Source organism: Scleropages formosus, chromosome 23, assembly GCF_900964775.1.
Source record: "Scleropages formosus chromosome 23, fSclFor1.1, whole genome shotgun sequence".
NCBI classification, from domain to species: Eukaryota; Metazoa; Chordata; class Actinopteri; order Osteoglossiformes; family Osteoglossidae; genus Scleropages; species Scleropages formosus.
This window is the reverse complement of record NC_041828.1, coordinates 15,933,512-15,947,313: the sequence shown is the minus strand read 5'-3', so window position 1 is coordinate 15,947,313 and position 13,802 is coordinate 15,933,512. Positions and strand designations below refer to the sequence as shown.

Sequence of the window (13,802 nt, the reverse complement as noted above, 5' to 3'; positions counted from 1 at the left end):
TATTCATGGTTCAATAATTAACACATTTTTCTACAAAGAGATGAGACGAAGGCACAGCCTGCAGTACCACTGAACAGTATCACATCCCCCACATATGCATATCTGTCATTAGCACTAAAACAGGTTTGAAAAATAGTGGTGCAATAAATTCCTGGAATAAAAGTGAAAATCAACTCAAAGATGTTACACGAGGAATATCAAAGTTTTATTTTTAAAATTTATTAGAGAGGAACAGTAGTACAATTTAAAACAGAAATAAGAATGTCATTTTAAGCCTCGAAACGTAAAAAGAGTAACCTGACTTGTGGTCGTCTGAGTTGGCAGGTGCCCGTTTGCATCACCATATAAGCATTGTCACTGAAAAATACATCTTTGAACAGTTTAAAAAAATACAGCTGAAAAAAAACTACTTACTCATCTTGTAGTGTTTGTTTTGTCAATTTACAGCATAAAATCTGAACGATACATTTTTTTATTTTTTCAAATTTCTCAGATATACATAAACCAACAGAGTAAAAACAAACAAGGTCTCGGACAAGCACTGATGTGAACAAAATGGTCGAAGGTGAAAAGAGGAGAAAGGCCAGGTCACGGTAATCAACTTCTTTACTGCAGCTGTATTCCATTAATGTAAATCAACTACTTAAATATATATATCTATATATATATTTTCATATATATATAAAATTCCTCCCACAGTGATTTGAAAGGTAAATATGATGAATATTTCTATACAGTTTTAAAATACATTTTCATTTAAAGTAAAGGGAAAGTTAATCTTCTGCATCATTATAGCACTTCAATATATCCACTGCATTCGAACAGAAACAGGTGTTCCGAGTTTGAACCCAACATACAAACAATTTCAATAAAATATGTGCTTGATGAAATAAAATAATAATCAAAAGGACAAAACAATATATGCATCTAAGGGTAAAGTGAATGATTCTTAGAATTAAAACATTAAAATCTGACAAGAACATACACAAGCAAGGGTCTACTCTACGGTTTACCTGGCTTTTCATATATCATTTCAACAAATATTCAACAGCAATTTTGGTTGGACAAATAGAAATTAACAGTCTTGATTGCATTTGGAGTCAATATTATATTAAATAAACAAACATCTATAAAAAAAGTTTCCAAATCAGAAAAATAGTTTTCCATTCAGATCCACTTTGGGACAAAAAAAGGAAAAAAAAAAAAAAAAAAAAAAAAAAAAAAAAAAGGATTTTCATGAAAGCAAAGTAGTAAGTGCGAATCTATTAGCAGTCACGAAGCTTTCACGTAAGATTGGACAAAACGTCTCCTACACAACATTAAAACAATTCTATCAAATAATATAAACTGATTGTTGGATTTATAATTATGCAATAAATCAAAAAAAAAAAAACTTGAAAACTTCATACATCATGATCTGTCTGAAACACCTTACCTGACGTTCATGTGATTACCAGCATATTTAGTACCTAATCTTACCAACTCATGTACATTTTACCATATATCATTACATCATTTACAAGTATTACCGGTACTTTTCAAAAAAAAAAAAAAAAAAAAAAAAAAAAAAGGAAAATTGTGTGCATTAAATAAAAAATGGCATAGCATACCTGATGCGCTCTACAGCACGACAGTGTTATATAGAAAGCTGATTAATATAACTGAGTTTATGTAGCTTTTTTGATAAACATCATATACAGCTGTAGGTCCAGTATTTTGAAACAAGCATTACAGCACCAAACTTTTCTTCAATTTGGCAAATTCAAGCTTTTAAGTGAAAGTCAAAATGCTTTATAAAGTGTTACCTCTGTCGCTGTGATTCATATAAAGCTAGCAATAAAATTTCCCCTTTTTTTATATTTTATTAACGCCCCCCCCACCCCCCACACTCAGCATTTTCAGTAGTTTGTTTCCTGCAAAATCTTGGTGTGCGTTCTGCTTGGCACAATGGAACAGCCCACATAAATTAATTATAAATATGGCTGCAATACATTATAGAGACACAAAACAGATTTTTGGTTCCAAGATTTACACAGGGAAAAGATAAAAAATAATCATAATTTTTACGACATCTAAAACTCAACTACGCTGGAAATAAATCTTTCTTTAGGCAAGAGCCTCATAATGCTTTAAACTTCTACACTCTCATCTAGCAAATATACGTTCAATTTTGACAGGATGGACAGTCAAAAATTAAACAACTTTTCTTAGCATACACAAACAATAAAACAAATTATATTTAATAAGACCATAATATCTGAACTTTCATAAATTAAATAATTAAAATTTAAGATGATTGGCCTATCGTAAATTATAATTCTGTACACCACCTTCCCCTACAAAAAAAATACATCACTAAAAACCTGATTTCATAGACATTTCTCAATCTCCTAAGGGCTTGCGACCCAGAGTCTAAAATTGTACATCTTGGAGTCCCTCGCTACCAAAGCTATACTCTGCCATACAGACATGTATGCATAACCGTGAAGAATGATAGCACTTTGGAGTAATTGATTGTTTCCCAGCTGTGGTTTTTTGTTTGTTTGTTTTTTTTTTTTTTTTAATAACTTGTACTAGTCCTCATCAAGGGCAGCACTGGCTCTGCCAGCTTCCCCCTCCTCCCAGTTGGATTGGTCAATCTCGTTGGGCTCTTCCCCTTCCTCTGCCATGTCCTCCTCACCCTCGCCTGTCTCCTCAAAGTCATCCTCGCGGGAGAACTCCATTTCCTGCATGGCCTCCAGACCCTCCTGCGTGCCCTGGTGGGAATCTGCGCAGTTGGCGCAGACGCCGTACCGCCGCGAGCCGTGTCGGATGCCCACGCTGGCCGCCAGCATGAAGATCTTCTTGCAGACCATGCACTTGTACTTCTTGTCCTTCTTGTGTACCTGCAAGGAAAGAACAGAACAGAACCCCTCACTTCCTGGCACCACCTAAAGTCCCAAAGGAGGACCACGGAAAGAACAGGTGCTGATTAAATACGTGTGCAAATTAAAAAATATAAAACACGTTCCCATGCACACGACATGTTTATTGTAAAATTTGCCAACATTACAAAACACATTATTGGACCAGTGGAGCAAAAGCAGCCAACACACCGGAATCAACCTAAAAACCCCACATCTAAACTGATGAATCCAGTCGTTTCTGGCCACTACCGACACCCACGGCTGATTCACAATGCAATTTTTATGACTTTAAAAATAAAACTGAGTTTAAATGTGCGCCCTGTGCTGCTACACCAAGTAGAGAGAGAGAGGGGGCAGTTCGAGCTCCGTGCGTGTTCTGCACTGCAGCAGTGTGTGGCGACTCCTCACCAAGGAATGTCTCTTGACGTGCTCCCTCCGGGTGAACAGCTTGCCGCAGATGTCGCAGCTAAAGGAGCGCACGCCGGAGTGGATGATCAGGTGCCGCTTCAGTGTCCGCCGGTGCTTGGCAATGTAACTGCAGTGGGGGCACTTGAGCTTGTTCAGGGCTGAATCGGAGGACTCGCCTGGGCGGGGAGACGAGGACATTCGCTTTCACACGTGCTACCCCGCGTTCCCCCCGCAGTACACAGGACGGACGGACCTGTCGCCATGACGGCAGGTGCCCAGTTCTGCCTTGTCCTCATAAATGGCATATTTACATTTCCACCTATTCAGTCTGCAGATACTTCTCTTCAAGGAGATGTACGTCTCAGAGAACGACTCGAAGAGTAAATTACATCAACGGACGGATTTTCACGCAGACGTGTGACTCTTCGGCAAAGTCAATGTATCTCATACCACAATATAAACTAGTACACACGTTCATCAAGCACACAGGAGATCGGGGAGAAGTGAGTCTGAAAGGTGAGTTTTCAGACTCTTCCTGAATGTTGAAAGGGATTCAGCGGTGAGGGACGGAGGGTCATTCCACTACACTGGAGCCAGAACCTAGAACCTTTCTGCTTTTGATTTTAGACCTCTTGTATGTGGGACCACCAAGCAGCCAGAGGTGTATATCTGAAATCTCCCTCATGCTGCTGACTTCAGTAGGTTGGCCACAGTGTTCCAACCCCCTCATAGACCCCTGTAACAACCTGGGGGATGTTTTCTGCCGCTGAGCAAGATGTAACTGTCAGCGTCGGCGCGTTTTCTTGAAAACAAGCGGTGATGCCTTTGATCTCTTCAGAAGCAGGTTGCTGCTGTAAGCAGTTTTTTTTCCTGAGCAGGATGTGGGACTGAGGGTTTTGTGGGTTTATCTCATCTGTAGTTGGTGGTGCTGGGGGGGGGGCAGGGCGACTGGATGGAGTGTACTATTACATTAGTCAGCACAGAGTGTAACTGCTTTGCACACTGCTCAACAGTCAAGGGGACAGCGCCACCTTGTGGCACTGAGAGGACCTGGTAACTAAGTGGAAATTCGGGGTAGCTTTGTGGCAATGAGGAATTCCCACTAAAAGAAGAGAGACACTAGGAGAGGTGGCATGTCTCCAAGTACAACGCTTTACTCCACCTGGGCAGGACCAGCACACACTCTTGTTCACCGAGTTCCGCATTTCTTTCTAAACAAATAAACGGCAGCAGGTAGCAAAGCGTTTAAAGCCACTGCCTTTGGACTCAAAGGACCCAGGTTCTAATTCCACCTCCTGCTATTGCTTGAGCAAAGTACCCTGAACTGATGCAGTAAAAACTAGCCAGCCATATAAATGGATAAATCAATATAAGTAGCTTAACACTAAATTGCTTTGAAGGAGGAGGGGGGGGGAAAAAAAAAAAAAAAAAAAAATCAATATATCAATGTAATTTGATGTAGACAGGGACACACTGTACCGTTCTCCCAGGGTTCTGCTTGGTGAGGATCCTGCATAAGACCGTACGGGATCTGATTGGCCAGCTCTGAAATGAAACAAAGGACAGTTAGGAGCCGCACATGCAAACACTCACGAGCTCCTGGGCTCTCTTCCCTTCCCCACCGGTAGGCAAGGCGCTGTAAAGGGTCGTCTGGGTGCCAGCTGCTCCGCAATCAGGTGTGAGCAGTTCCCATCCACATCAGGTAGCAGGAGAACCAACACAAAGCGCGATGGTTTGAACGCAAAGCTGCTTGGCAATTGACAGCCATATTTCTGTTGGTGGAAGTTGGAGCAACAAGCTCTGAACAACAATAACCGTACGAGCAGTGGGATAAAAGCAGAAATAAATAATTTAAAGTGCAGGTGGCAGAGGTGGTTCCCATCCCCTGGGCACAGCTTGGAGCTCTCCGTGCTGCACGCACACTTCTGCGGGGACTGGGGGGGGGGGCTTCAGATTAATGTGTGAACAATGCAGCAGAGCCCACCCGGGGTATCGGCTTACACACCACAACTTCAACAAGCTGGCGGCAGAGAGCCAGGAGTTCCAACGTAAGCCCCCCCCCCCCGTACCCTGTTCTGGCACAGCGCTGGGTAGACAGGGAGCAGAGGAAGGAGGAGGAGGGTGCTGAGCGGAGGGATTACGCGGAACTGTCCTGCTAGCTTTTCACCTCCAAAGAAGCCAAAAATCTAAGTTATGGATTACAGATAAGTCTCCAGCCTCCTGATGCAGTTGGGGCACCCCCTCTAACAGAGTCCAAAGAACATTTATGGCCGCAACAGAAATCGAGCTCTTTCACTCTGTATAAAGAAGAGGAGGAGCCAGATGGTAACATGCTAAGCATCCGAAGTGTACGGACATGTGTAAGGAAGGACCATTTCCACAGCACTGTGCACTCACTCACCGAGGGACCTGGTGCTTAGTGGGCCGGACGATTACTTCAGCCCCCAGACCACATTAAATTCCATGGGGAATATTTATGGAGAGCATTAAGAATGCCCGAGTGGGAACTGTTCCTCTTGGATGGGCACGGTATCCCACACTGGAGGATGCAAACTGTAACCACGCTGCTCTCCAAACACGGTGTCATCCCATAGGACGGTGCTGTTCCGAGGGCCTTGGGACAAGGAGAGTGGACCGAGCCAGGAGACACCAGACTAAACCCAACACCAGCTGCTAAAGAGTGGATCCAAATGAACCCAGGAAGCCCCCATCACAGCCCACTTGAGGCTGAGGAACATTGGGTAACATTTTACACCTCAGTATGGTGCTTTAAGCTTTTAAACTGATAGCAGTTCTGGAAAATAATTTCCTTCATTACTGCGTAACAGTCCCAGCCTTGTGCTTAGTAACACAATACTAAACGATACTTAAACACTAAAGTACTAATTAGAGAAGAGCAGCAAAACAGCAAACGCATGATAGTTTTTTTTAAATATGGCAAATCCTTGAAACTCAGAGGTCACTAAAAGGAAAAGTGCCGATATACGTTACACGTTCCTCGGCATCATAGTGAAACGTATCAGCCGTCGCTCTGGGTTTCTCTGTCAAAATTACAGGCAGCTTTTCGACTTTTCCGCATTGAAGCTTCTAAACGTTTGCGAAAAAACATTTGCAATTGTCAGCAACCGGAAAAGTGCGAGAGGGGGCTTACGCACTCGACCATATCAACATTTCACCATAACATGAAGAATGATCCCCTAGCAGAGGAAACCTAATATTTGGATGCTGAGCTCCAGACAACTGGTGGAAAAACCCTTGACCTCATTACTATGGTCGATTTGAATATGTAAATTCTGACAACGACAAAAAATGTGTTTTCTATGACATCTACCTGGGGGACCCCGTGGTTCACAGGCCCCGACACACTGCTCTGCTAAGCAGAAGAACACGTACCTGCATTCTCGGAGAGGAAGGAGAAGTCCTCTCTGGTGTAAGACGCTGACGGCTGGATGAACACGCCCTCGTCGAAGGCTTCCTCTGGCTCTGGTGGGATGTTGTAGACAAAACGGCGCACGATCTGCTTTTTCCGTCGCCCGCTGCCCGGTTCCTGCTTGACCTCCTTCTTAACAGGGGTGGTGGCGGCCGTGTTATCGTTCCAGGTGAACGTGGGGCCCTGGCCCTGTGGCTCGTTCTCAGTAGACTCCGAGGAGTTGTCGCAGGTCCAGTTGGAACTGCCCAGCGGGCAGCTCTCACCTGCTGATGCCTCCGCATCACTGGGCTCCTCCTTGATGTGGCTGCTGGCTTTGATGGAGAGTTTGGAGAGGATGCTGGTGGCCCAGAAGTTGCTGGGCTTCTTGTCAGACCCCTTCCCGTCCTTGGTGAGGGTCCGCCTCTTGTTGTAATCCACCACAACCGAGTCAGGAGCCTCCTGCTTGATGCTGATGTTGAGGGCATCCTTGATGAAGGCCCGGCACGACTGCACCACTTCCGTCATCTGGAGGTAGCTGGCCACAGACATCACCTCGATGGCATTTTGGCTTGTGAGCAGGAGGTTGCCCGAGTACAGAAAGTCTAGGATAACGGAAAAGCCCTGCACAGCAGCCACGTCAAGGTGGGTGATGGTGGTTTGGTCGCAGCTCTCATTCTTGGTTAAGCAGTAGAGTGTCTTGAAGTAGCGGCTTCCAGCCACCAGGATGTTCTTGTGTGCCCTGAAGACCTGGCCGCTCACTACGATGCTGACATCGCACAGAATGCCGTTCTTCCTCTGCTTGTTGAGCTCCTGAAGCAGCTGGTAGCAGTAGGAGTTCTCGTTTGGCTTGTTCCTGTAGTCCTCTGACTCCGCCCCATCTGGTTCCCCGAACCTTTCCATCTCCTGGCATGCAAAAAAAAAACAAACACACACAAAAAAAAAACCAAAAATGAGCTGCCAGGAGTCTGAGCAGACAAAGAGACATGGGACAAGGTCGAGGGACAGAAAGACACCTTCCCCACAGGGGTGAAGCTGGTCTGACAGGTTCCAAACGCACACAAACCATCAGACTCAGGTCTGGCCTCTCAAACATACAGCAACGAGTGGCTCAGTGGTTCAGGAAAGCAACTTGTACCCAGAATAGGAACTAGGACGAGTGCGTACGCTGTAGCAAGCGCGTCAAGATATTGCTGCTGAGCACACTGAGGAGACTCTGATGGTAAAGGCACAACATAAAATGGGTTTAACTGAACTGACCTGATGTTGGACCTTCAAGAAAGGTACTTAACTAAATTACCGGAGGAAATACCCTGCTGTATAAACAAATAGAACATTACGACACAAAGAGGGGCTGCACCCTAACAGCAATAAAAGCTTTTTCCAGGGCTAATGGTGAGGCAGAGGGCAGGGTAACACTCCCAAAGGGATACCAGTGTGCCTGAGAGCACTCAGAGAGGACACACTCATTTGCTGGCGGTGTGTGACAGCACAAATTGGAGCCACAAATCCACAGGCAGGACGTGGGAGGCGACTAGACCGTCTTGCAGAAACGAAGAGCCGGAACCATAGCGAAGCCTCCAAGTCCAGGGCCATGGGGCAACAGAGCTACCTGTCAAACCGCCCCATACAACACTTCCTTGCATTGACATCCTGAATGCTGAAGAAACAAATAAGCATGAAAAGATGGGAATGCAGTAAAACCGTCACAACGCTTCGCTCACTGGTAACAATCCTACCATAACCCATAATTTAGACACTTCCTGTCTATGCTTTCAAGAGGCCCACGTGCACAGGTCTGCAACGCCGTGCCTTTCGCAGCTATTAAATGTTCACAATCTTAGCATTAAAAATGACATATGTGCCTTTTTTCTTATCAGAAGAAAAAAAAAAAAACCGAAGGTGGTTACTAAAATTACCAACCTGTCGCAAGAGTATATTCAACCGCAACCTTTTCCACACTCTGTTGGCTGGCAGGAAGGATGTGTTTTTTCTCTCCCCCCACCGTTAAGAGAACATAAAAGACAATTGAACATTAAATTAATTAAGCAAGAAACCTCATACAATTTGTAAGAGTGCAGCTTCCGTGCACCAATAGATAAATGTGCGACTGAGCTGGATGGACTCTACTGGAGGACGGGGAGTATTAAAAAAAGGAACATGGGTGGGGATCATTTCCGATCTCTTTCGCTTACTGCCAGCACCTCCGCGCATGGCGAGTGTGCTAATATTGCGGAGACGAGACGAGAGGCGGGACGCGCAAGAGCTGCGAAGCGGAACGGAGGGATGGTTCCGTGGAGCTGAGCCGGGCCGGCTCCCAGTCAGCGCACAAGGCACCAGATGTGCCACGTGTTCCCACCCCGTCGCGTATGCGGCGAGGACGGTCCCGGGGGGCCCGCTCGGTTCGGACACGCGGGCGGTGCCGTCGGGGCGTCTGACGTGGCCCCCTCGACAGCCGCAGGTGCGCTGCAGAGAAGTCGCCGCTCATTTCTAAACCTGCTTACAAGCTGCCAGCTCTCCAAGCAGCACGCTGGCACGGGCCGTCCTCTTCAGCAAATACGAAACCCGGTTTAAGGCCGATTTAGAACTCATTTCCCCAGATCTATTTTGAGCCGCAGATGGCTCGACGTCTAAACAAAGTAATGGAACAAATATTTTGGCAACATCCTAGCCGGGCTCATCCTAAACATTAGCAGAAAACCAAACAAAGACATGGTCCCCAACACTTGCTGGGGCTAAAGAAAAAAAGGCATGGCAACTGCAGCAGCAGCAGCAACAACAAGCATCAAGTAGTCAGTTTCTTAAATATCGTTTTGATGCCTCTATAGGATTGTTATTTCCATTCAACTGTCTTCCTGAAGCCGATCTAGTTAATCATTTTATTACCGCTGGTTTTGCAGATGAGATACCTCAACGATACGACAATGTCCAAAATTACCAGCCGAACACCCCGGTGCGTGTAACAGATAAGGTAATCAAACTGAAATCAAACAGAACAAAAGATGCAATATTACTGTGCGAAGATCATGAAGGTTTAAATGGTAGCAGGCTGTTTAAAAATACCTCACATACCAGGACTTAAACAAGCGCAGGACACCGGCTGCCCAAACGACAGCGTGAGGTTTCCAAATCACCTACGCTAATGGGAATAAACAGTAACCTCACAGATGCGGTCATTCCCGTGATGCAAACAAGGGTCCGAGTGCCGGGCCCCGCCTTTGTCCGTCCAGCCCCGGGGGCAATTCCGTACTTCCGCACGGCCTGCCCCCACGGGTCTGTGAATAAAATGGCCTCGAGGTGCGCTGCAGCCTCGAGGTGTGTGTGTGTGGGGGGGTGGGGGAGTCCCCTCTGACCCCTAACAATACCCCAGGGGGCCGCTGGATCCCGGGACAGGATCACCCTTTTGTGTGCGAGCCCTCGGCTTTGCTGCAAAGTAGCCGCGGAGGGGAGGGAAGGAGGCCGTGTTCGCATTTGGGCTGAACCGAGGGTAAACAACGGCACGGAGGTGTAATCCACACTCCGTGGACCTGGCGTCTTTTCACTGCAAATTAGCTTGGCGAGGGGGGCCCCGCCCCCAGCCCGTGAACGCATCCTACCTGAAGATGCGATGGTGCTCGGCAGCGGGCGCGAATGTGGAAGTGGCGATAGGACCTACGCCGAGTCAACCGGAGTGACATGTTAAAAAATATAGTTTTATGCCTTTGGATTTTGCCAGATGTGCAAAGTGCAAAACTAATTAGGTTCGAGGCATCAGCAGTGTCATCCAGGAGGAGGGGGAGGGGAAACTTAACGCTACCGACATTTTATGAAACAAAGAATAATAAACGGTCGTTTTCTGGAAGTGCGCTAACACACACGTACGATTCATTCTTGCCAAATACGGCACAGCTGTGAGAAATGTGGGGAAGGAAACTCGATTAAAGGAACAGAAGTGACATCATGCGGATTTTCAGAGGTGAGTTTTCTGTTTTCGTTCCATTTTCCAAGTGCCTGGTAGGAAGCAGGTAAAACTGCACACCGGGCGATCAGACACACCCCGTCACACACACACCAACCGACTATAGTCGACCGCTGTTCATTTCCGAAGGCGGTAACTCCTTCCAGCATCAGAAGTGGAGCTGACAGATAAACAGCAGACCCTCCAAACCATCCAAAAAAAGCAAAAAACTTGCAGCCGAGACCTCGCGCTGAACGTTGCACGATTTATTTCTGAAATAGTGTTATTACCGTGACGCGAAATTGCTCATTTTCTTGCAAGCCATTAGTAGATTAAAATTTTAGACTTATGTTTGTTACCTTTTTAACACATTTCAGTTTAGTTTGAGCAGCTGAGCTTTTTCTGATGCATATCATTCAAACCACAATGCCTTTTTCTTCTTCCAAATTTGGCCAACGACTCATAAGTACCTTGCTAATGATAATTCAATAGACAGGCTGGATTGTGCATATGGATTTTTCCATAAACTGGCAGCGCACTTTCCTCAAAGCTGTTTGTTAACGCTGGGAGGAAGGAATGGCGACAGGTCCACATCAACATCTCGAAGACAAACTGAGCCGATTTCAGCGAAGGCTGGACCGGAAGAGGACAAGGAGGATGTCTTGAAGGTGTCACGAAGTGCTGTCCTCGTCCCATCCTGGACCCTCATAACTAGGAACGTGGCAACAACGAGCAAGTGAAGCGGTCCAAACGGGCCAGATCGGAGCAGGCCCAGGCGGACCTCCAATATTCCCTCATGATGCTCTTGATGAGAGAATAAAAACCTTCCTGTGCTCTTAACTCCCGCGTTTGAGCCGAGTTCACTGGTGACCATCAGGTCAAATGTTCCAGGATGAGGCGAACGCCCAGTGACTGACCGAACGAGCAGCGCTCTGTCGGAACAGTTCCTGCCTGACATCGCATCGTCTCCCGCCCCAGAGAACCTTCACCTGGACTGATCTCAGCCCGGAAACACGTCTCCAACCACGCTGATCTGATATCTTGTATGAAAAATATATTCAGACATCAGATAATCACGCCAACTGTCAAATACACGGAAAATGAGGCGACTGACGGAGGCGGCAGGACTCTGCGCCCTCTCTCAGCACAGCCCGCGTTTGTTTCTTTCTTTTTTTTTTTTACCGCGCATCTCCTTACTGGGAGTCCTGCGCTGGACGTCGAGCAGAACAAGGTCAGAGGACGCCGTGCTCATCAGTGGGGTTCTGCACTCGCTTGCCCTTCGGGGACACTTCGCCGCGCGGCGCTCGGGTCTCGCAGTCGAACCCGTGTCTTTCAGAAATCCTCATTAAGTCAGAGCTGTCCCCACCCCCCCCCAAGAGACCGAACCACACCAGAGGTCATTCTGCCCACACAGGCCTGGGGGGTGGGCGTCCCCAAGGGTGGGGTGGGGAGGGGATGTGGGGGTCGGTGGGGAGGGGGGTGGTTATGTGACCTGGAGGCCAATAAAGCGAATCACCAGGGCAACAAAAGGACCCTGTTCCTGCAGCGGACTGGAACAAGGCAGCGAACCACTGACAAGTGGCTAGAAAAAGGCTTTTTGTCTTCCCCATCATAATAACAATAACTACAATAATAATAATAATAATAATAATAATAATGACGACAATGATATCATCTAACGTGGATCCTGAGATCCTTCCTCCACGTGACTGTACCAAACAGAGGCCGTTAAATTTTTCTGAAAAAAGTTTTCATGCGAACACAGTCAGTCAAGTCAGCTGTCCGACAGCCCGGGGAACGAGAGGAAAGGAAAGGAAAAGAAAAGGAAAAGGAAAGCGGCTGTAACTAAGTAGCGACCGTATGATAAACTGCGTGTTAAAGGTCAGGGATGGATGATGGGCGGGTGGCCGAGCGGAGGCCCGTCCCGTCCCGTGAGGTGCGCGGAGGTGCGCGGCAGGCCGCCCTGCCGCCCTGCCCTGCCCTGCCCTGCCCTACCTGGCGCGCCGGGTCGTTCCTGCCGTGCTCCGCGGACAGGTGGTGTCTCAGCAGCAGGGCCCGCTTGTAGCTCCGGCTGCCTTTGACCAGCTCGTCGCCGCCGGCGCCCATGTTGCGGCACCAGGAGCACGACATGAGTCCCGTCTCCTGGCAGAAGCGCAGCCAGGGGAACTCCTGCAGCCAGGAGCCCTGGAAGAGCGAGTGCTTCTGGAGCAGCGTCTGCGGTCTCATCTCCACCGAGGGCTTCCTGGCGGCCGCGTCCTCGACCTCGCCGTCCGCTCCGCTCTCCGCCGCCTCGCCGCGCTCCTCCTCCCCGGAGCCCGCTCCCCCGGCGCCCTCCTCGGCGCTCAGGCCGTTCCCGGCGGCGGCTCTCCAGCGGCAGTGTCCCCGGGTTCGCCGGGACGCGTCCTCCGCGGGTGTCCCTGAAAGCCAGCTGTCAGCGGCGCCCCGGTCCTCGTCCCCGTCCCCCGCGCCCCAGTGGTGCCCTCCTTCCACATCCTCTTCCTCCTCCGCCTCCGGTTCTGTGCTGTCGCTGACGGACCCCCCGCCCTCCAGCCGCGCCACCGATGCTCCCTTCGCCCCGAGGTCCCGGTCCTCCTCCTGCTCCGGCCTGTTCCCGTTTAATCGTCGCTCCTGGCGGGCCTGGGCCTCCCAGCTGTTAGCGCCGCCGCCGCCGCCGCCGCCGCCACCACCGCCGCCGACACCGCTGCACCCGGCCGCGGCTAATCCGCCTCCCCGGAAAGCCAGCGACCTGCGGTTTCTTTCTCCGGACATTTTCCTCCAATAAATTAAATAAAAACTCTACACTCTCTATACAAAATCCCCCCGCCGGCTAATAAAAAATAAAGTACTCCGTGATTTATTCCCAGCTAGTCCGAGGAGGGAATTAGCTAGCGATAGCTGCGCTTCTTTCCGCGCCGCGGCCTCCTGGCGAGAGCAGCTATGTAGGTTATGCGGAAATAAATAAAGGTTTTAAACGCATAATGAATTTGAGGTTCTCCGTGCGTCCGCGCAGGCCCCGCAGAGGTCGAATGGCAGCGACTTCCCCCACAATGCACCTCGGTCGGAGCGCGGGGGGGGCCCGAGGGGGGTCACGGGCAAGCGCCGTTGAAGAAGGTGGGGGATCCGCGCGCGCGGCCGGGGGTCCTTT

At 48.4% G+C, this 13,802-nt stretch overlaps 1 protein-coding gene across 1 annotated transcript; it reads right to left on the bottom strand.

Annotated features, from left to right (window-relative positions):
• Window positions 1-1,541: 1,541 nt before the first annotated feature.
• zbtb10 (zinc finger and BTB domain containing 10) lies at window positions 1,542-13,688 on the bottom strand. Its single transcript, XM_029248090.1, has 5 exons — window positions 12,653-13,688; window positions 6,708-7,626; window positions 4,794-4,859; window positions 3,315-3,490; window positions 1,542-2,885 (listed from the first exon to the last, which is right to left on the bottom strand). The coding sequence occupies exons 1-5, from the start codon at window positions 13,424-13,426 to the stop codon at window positions 2,574-2,576; spliced, it is 2,247 nt and encodes a 748-aa protein (XP_029103923.1). The 5' UTR covers window positions 13,427-13,688; the 3' UTR covers window positions 1,542-2,573.
• Window positions 13,689-13,802: the final 114 nt, after the last annotated feature.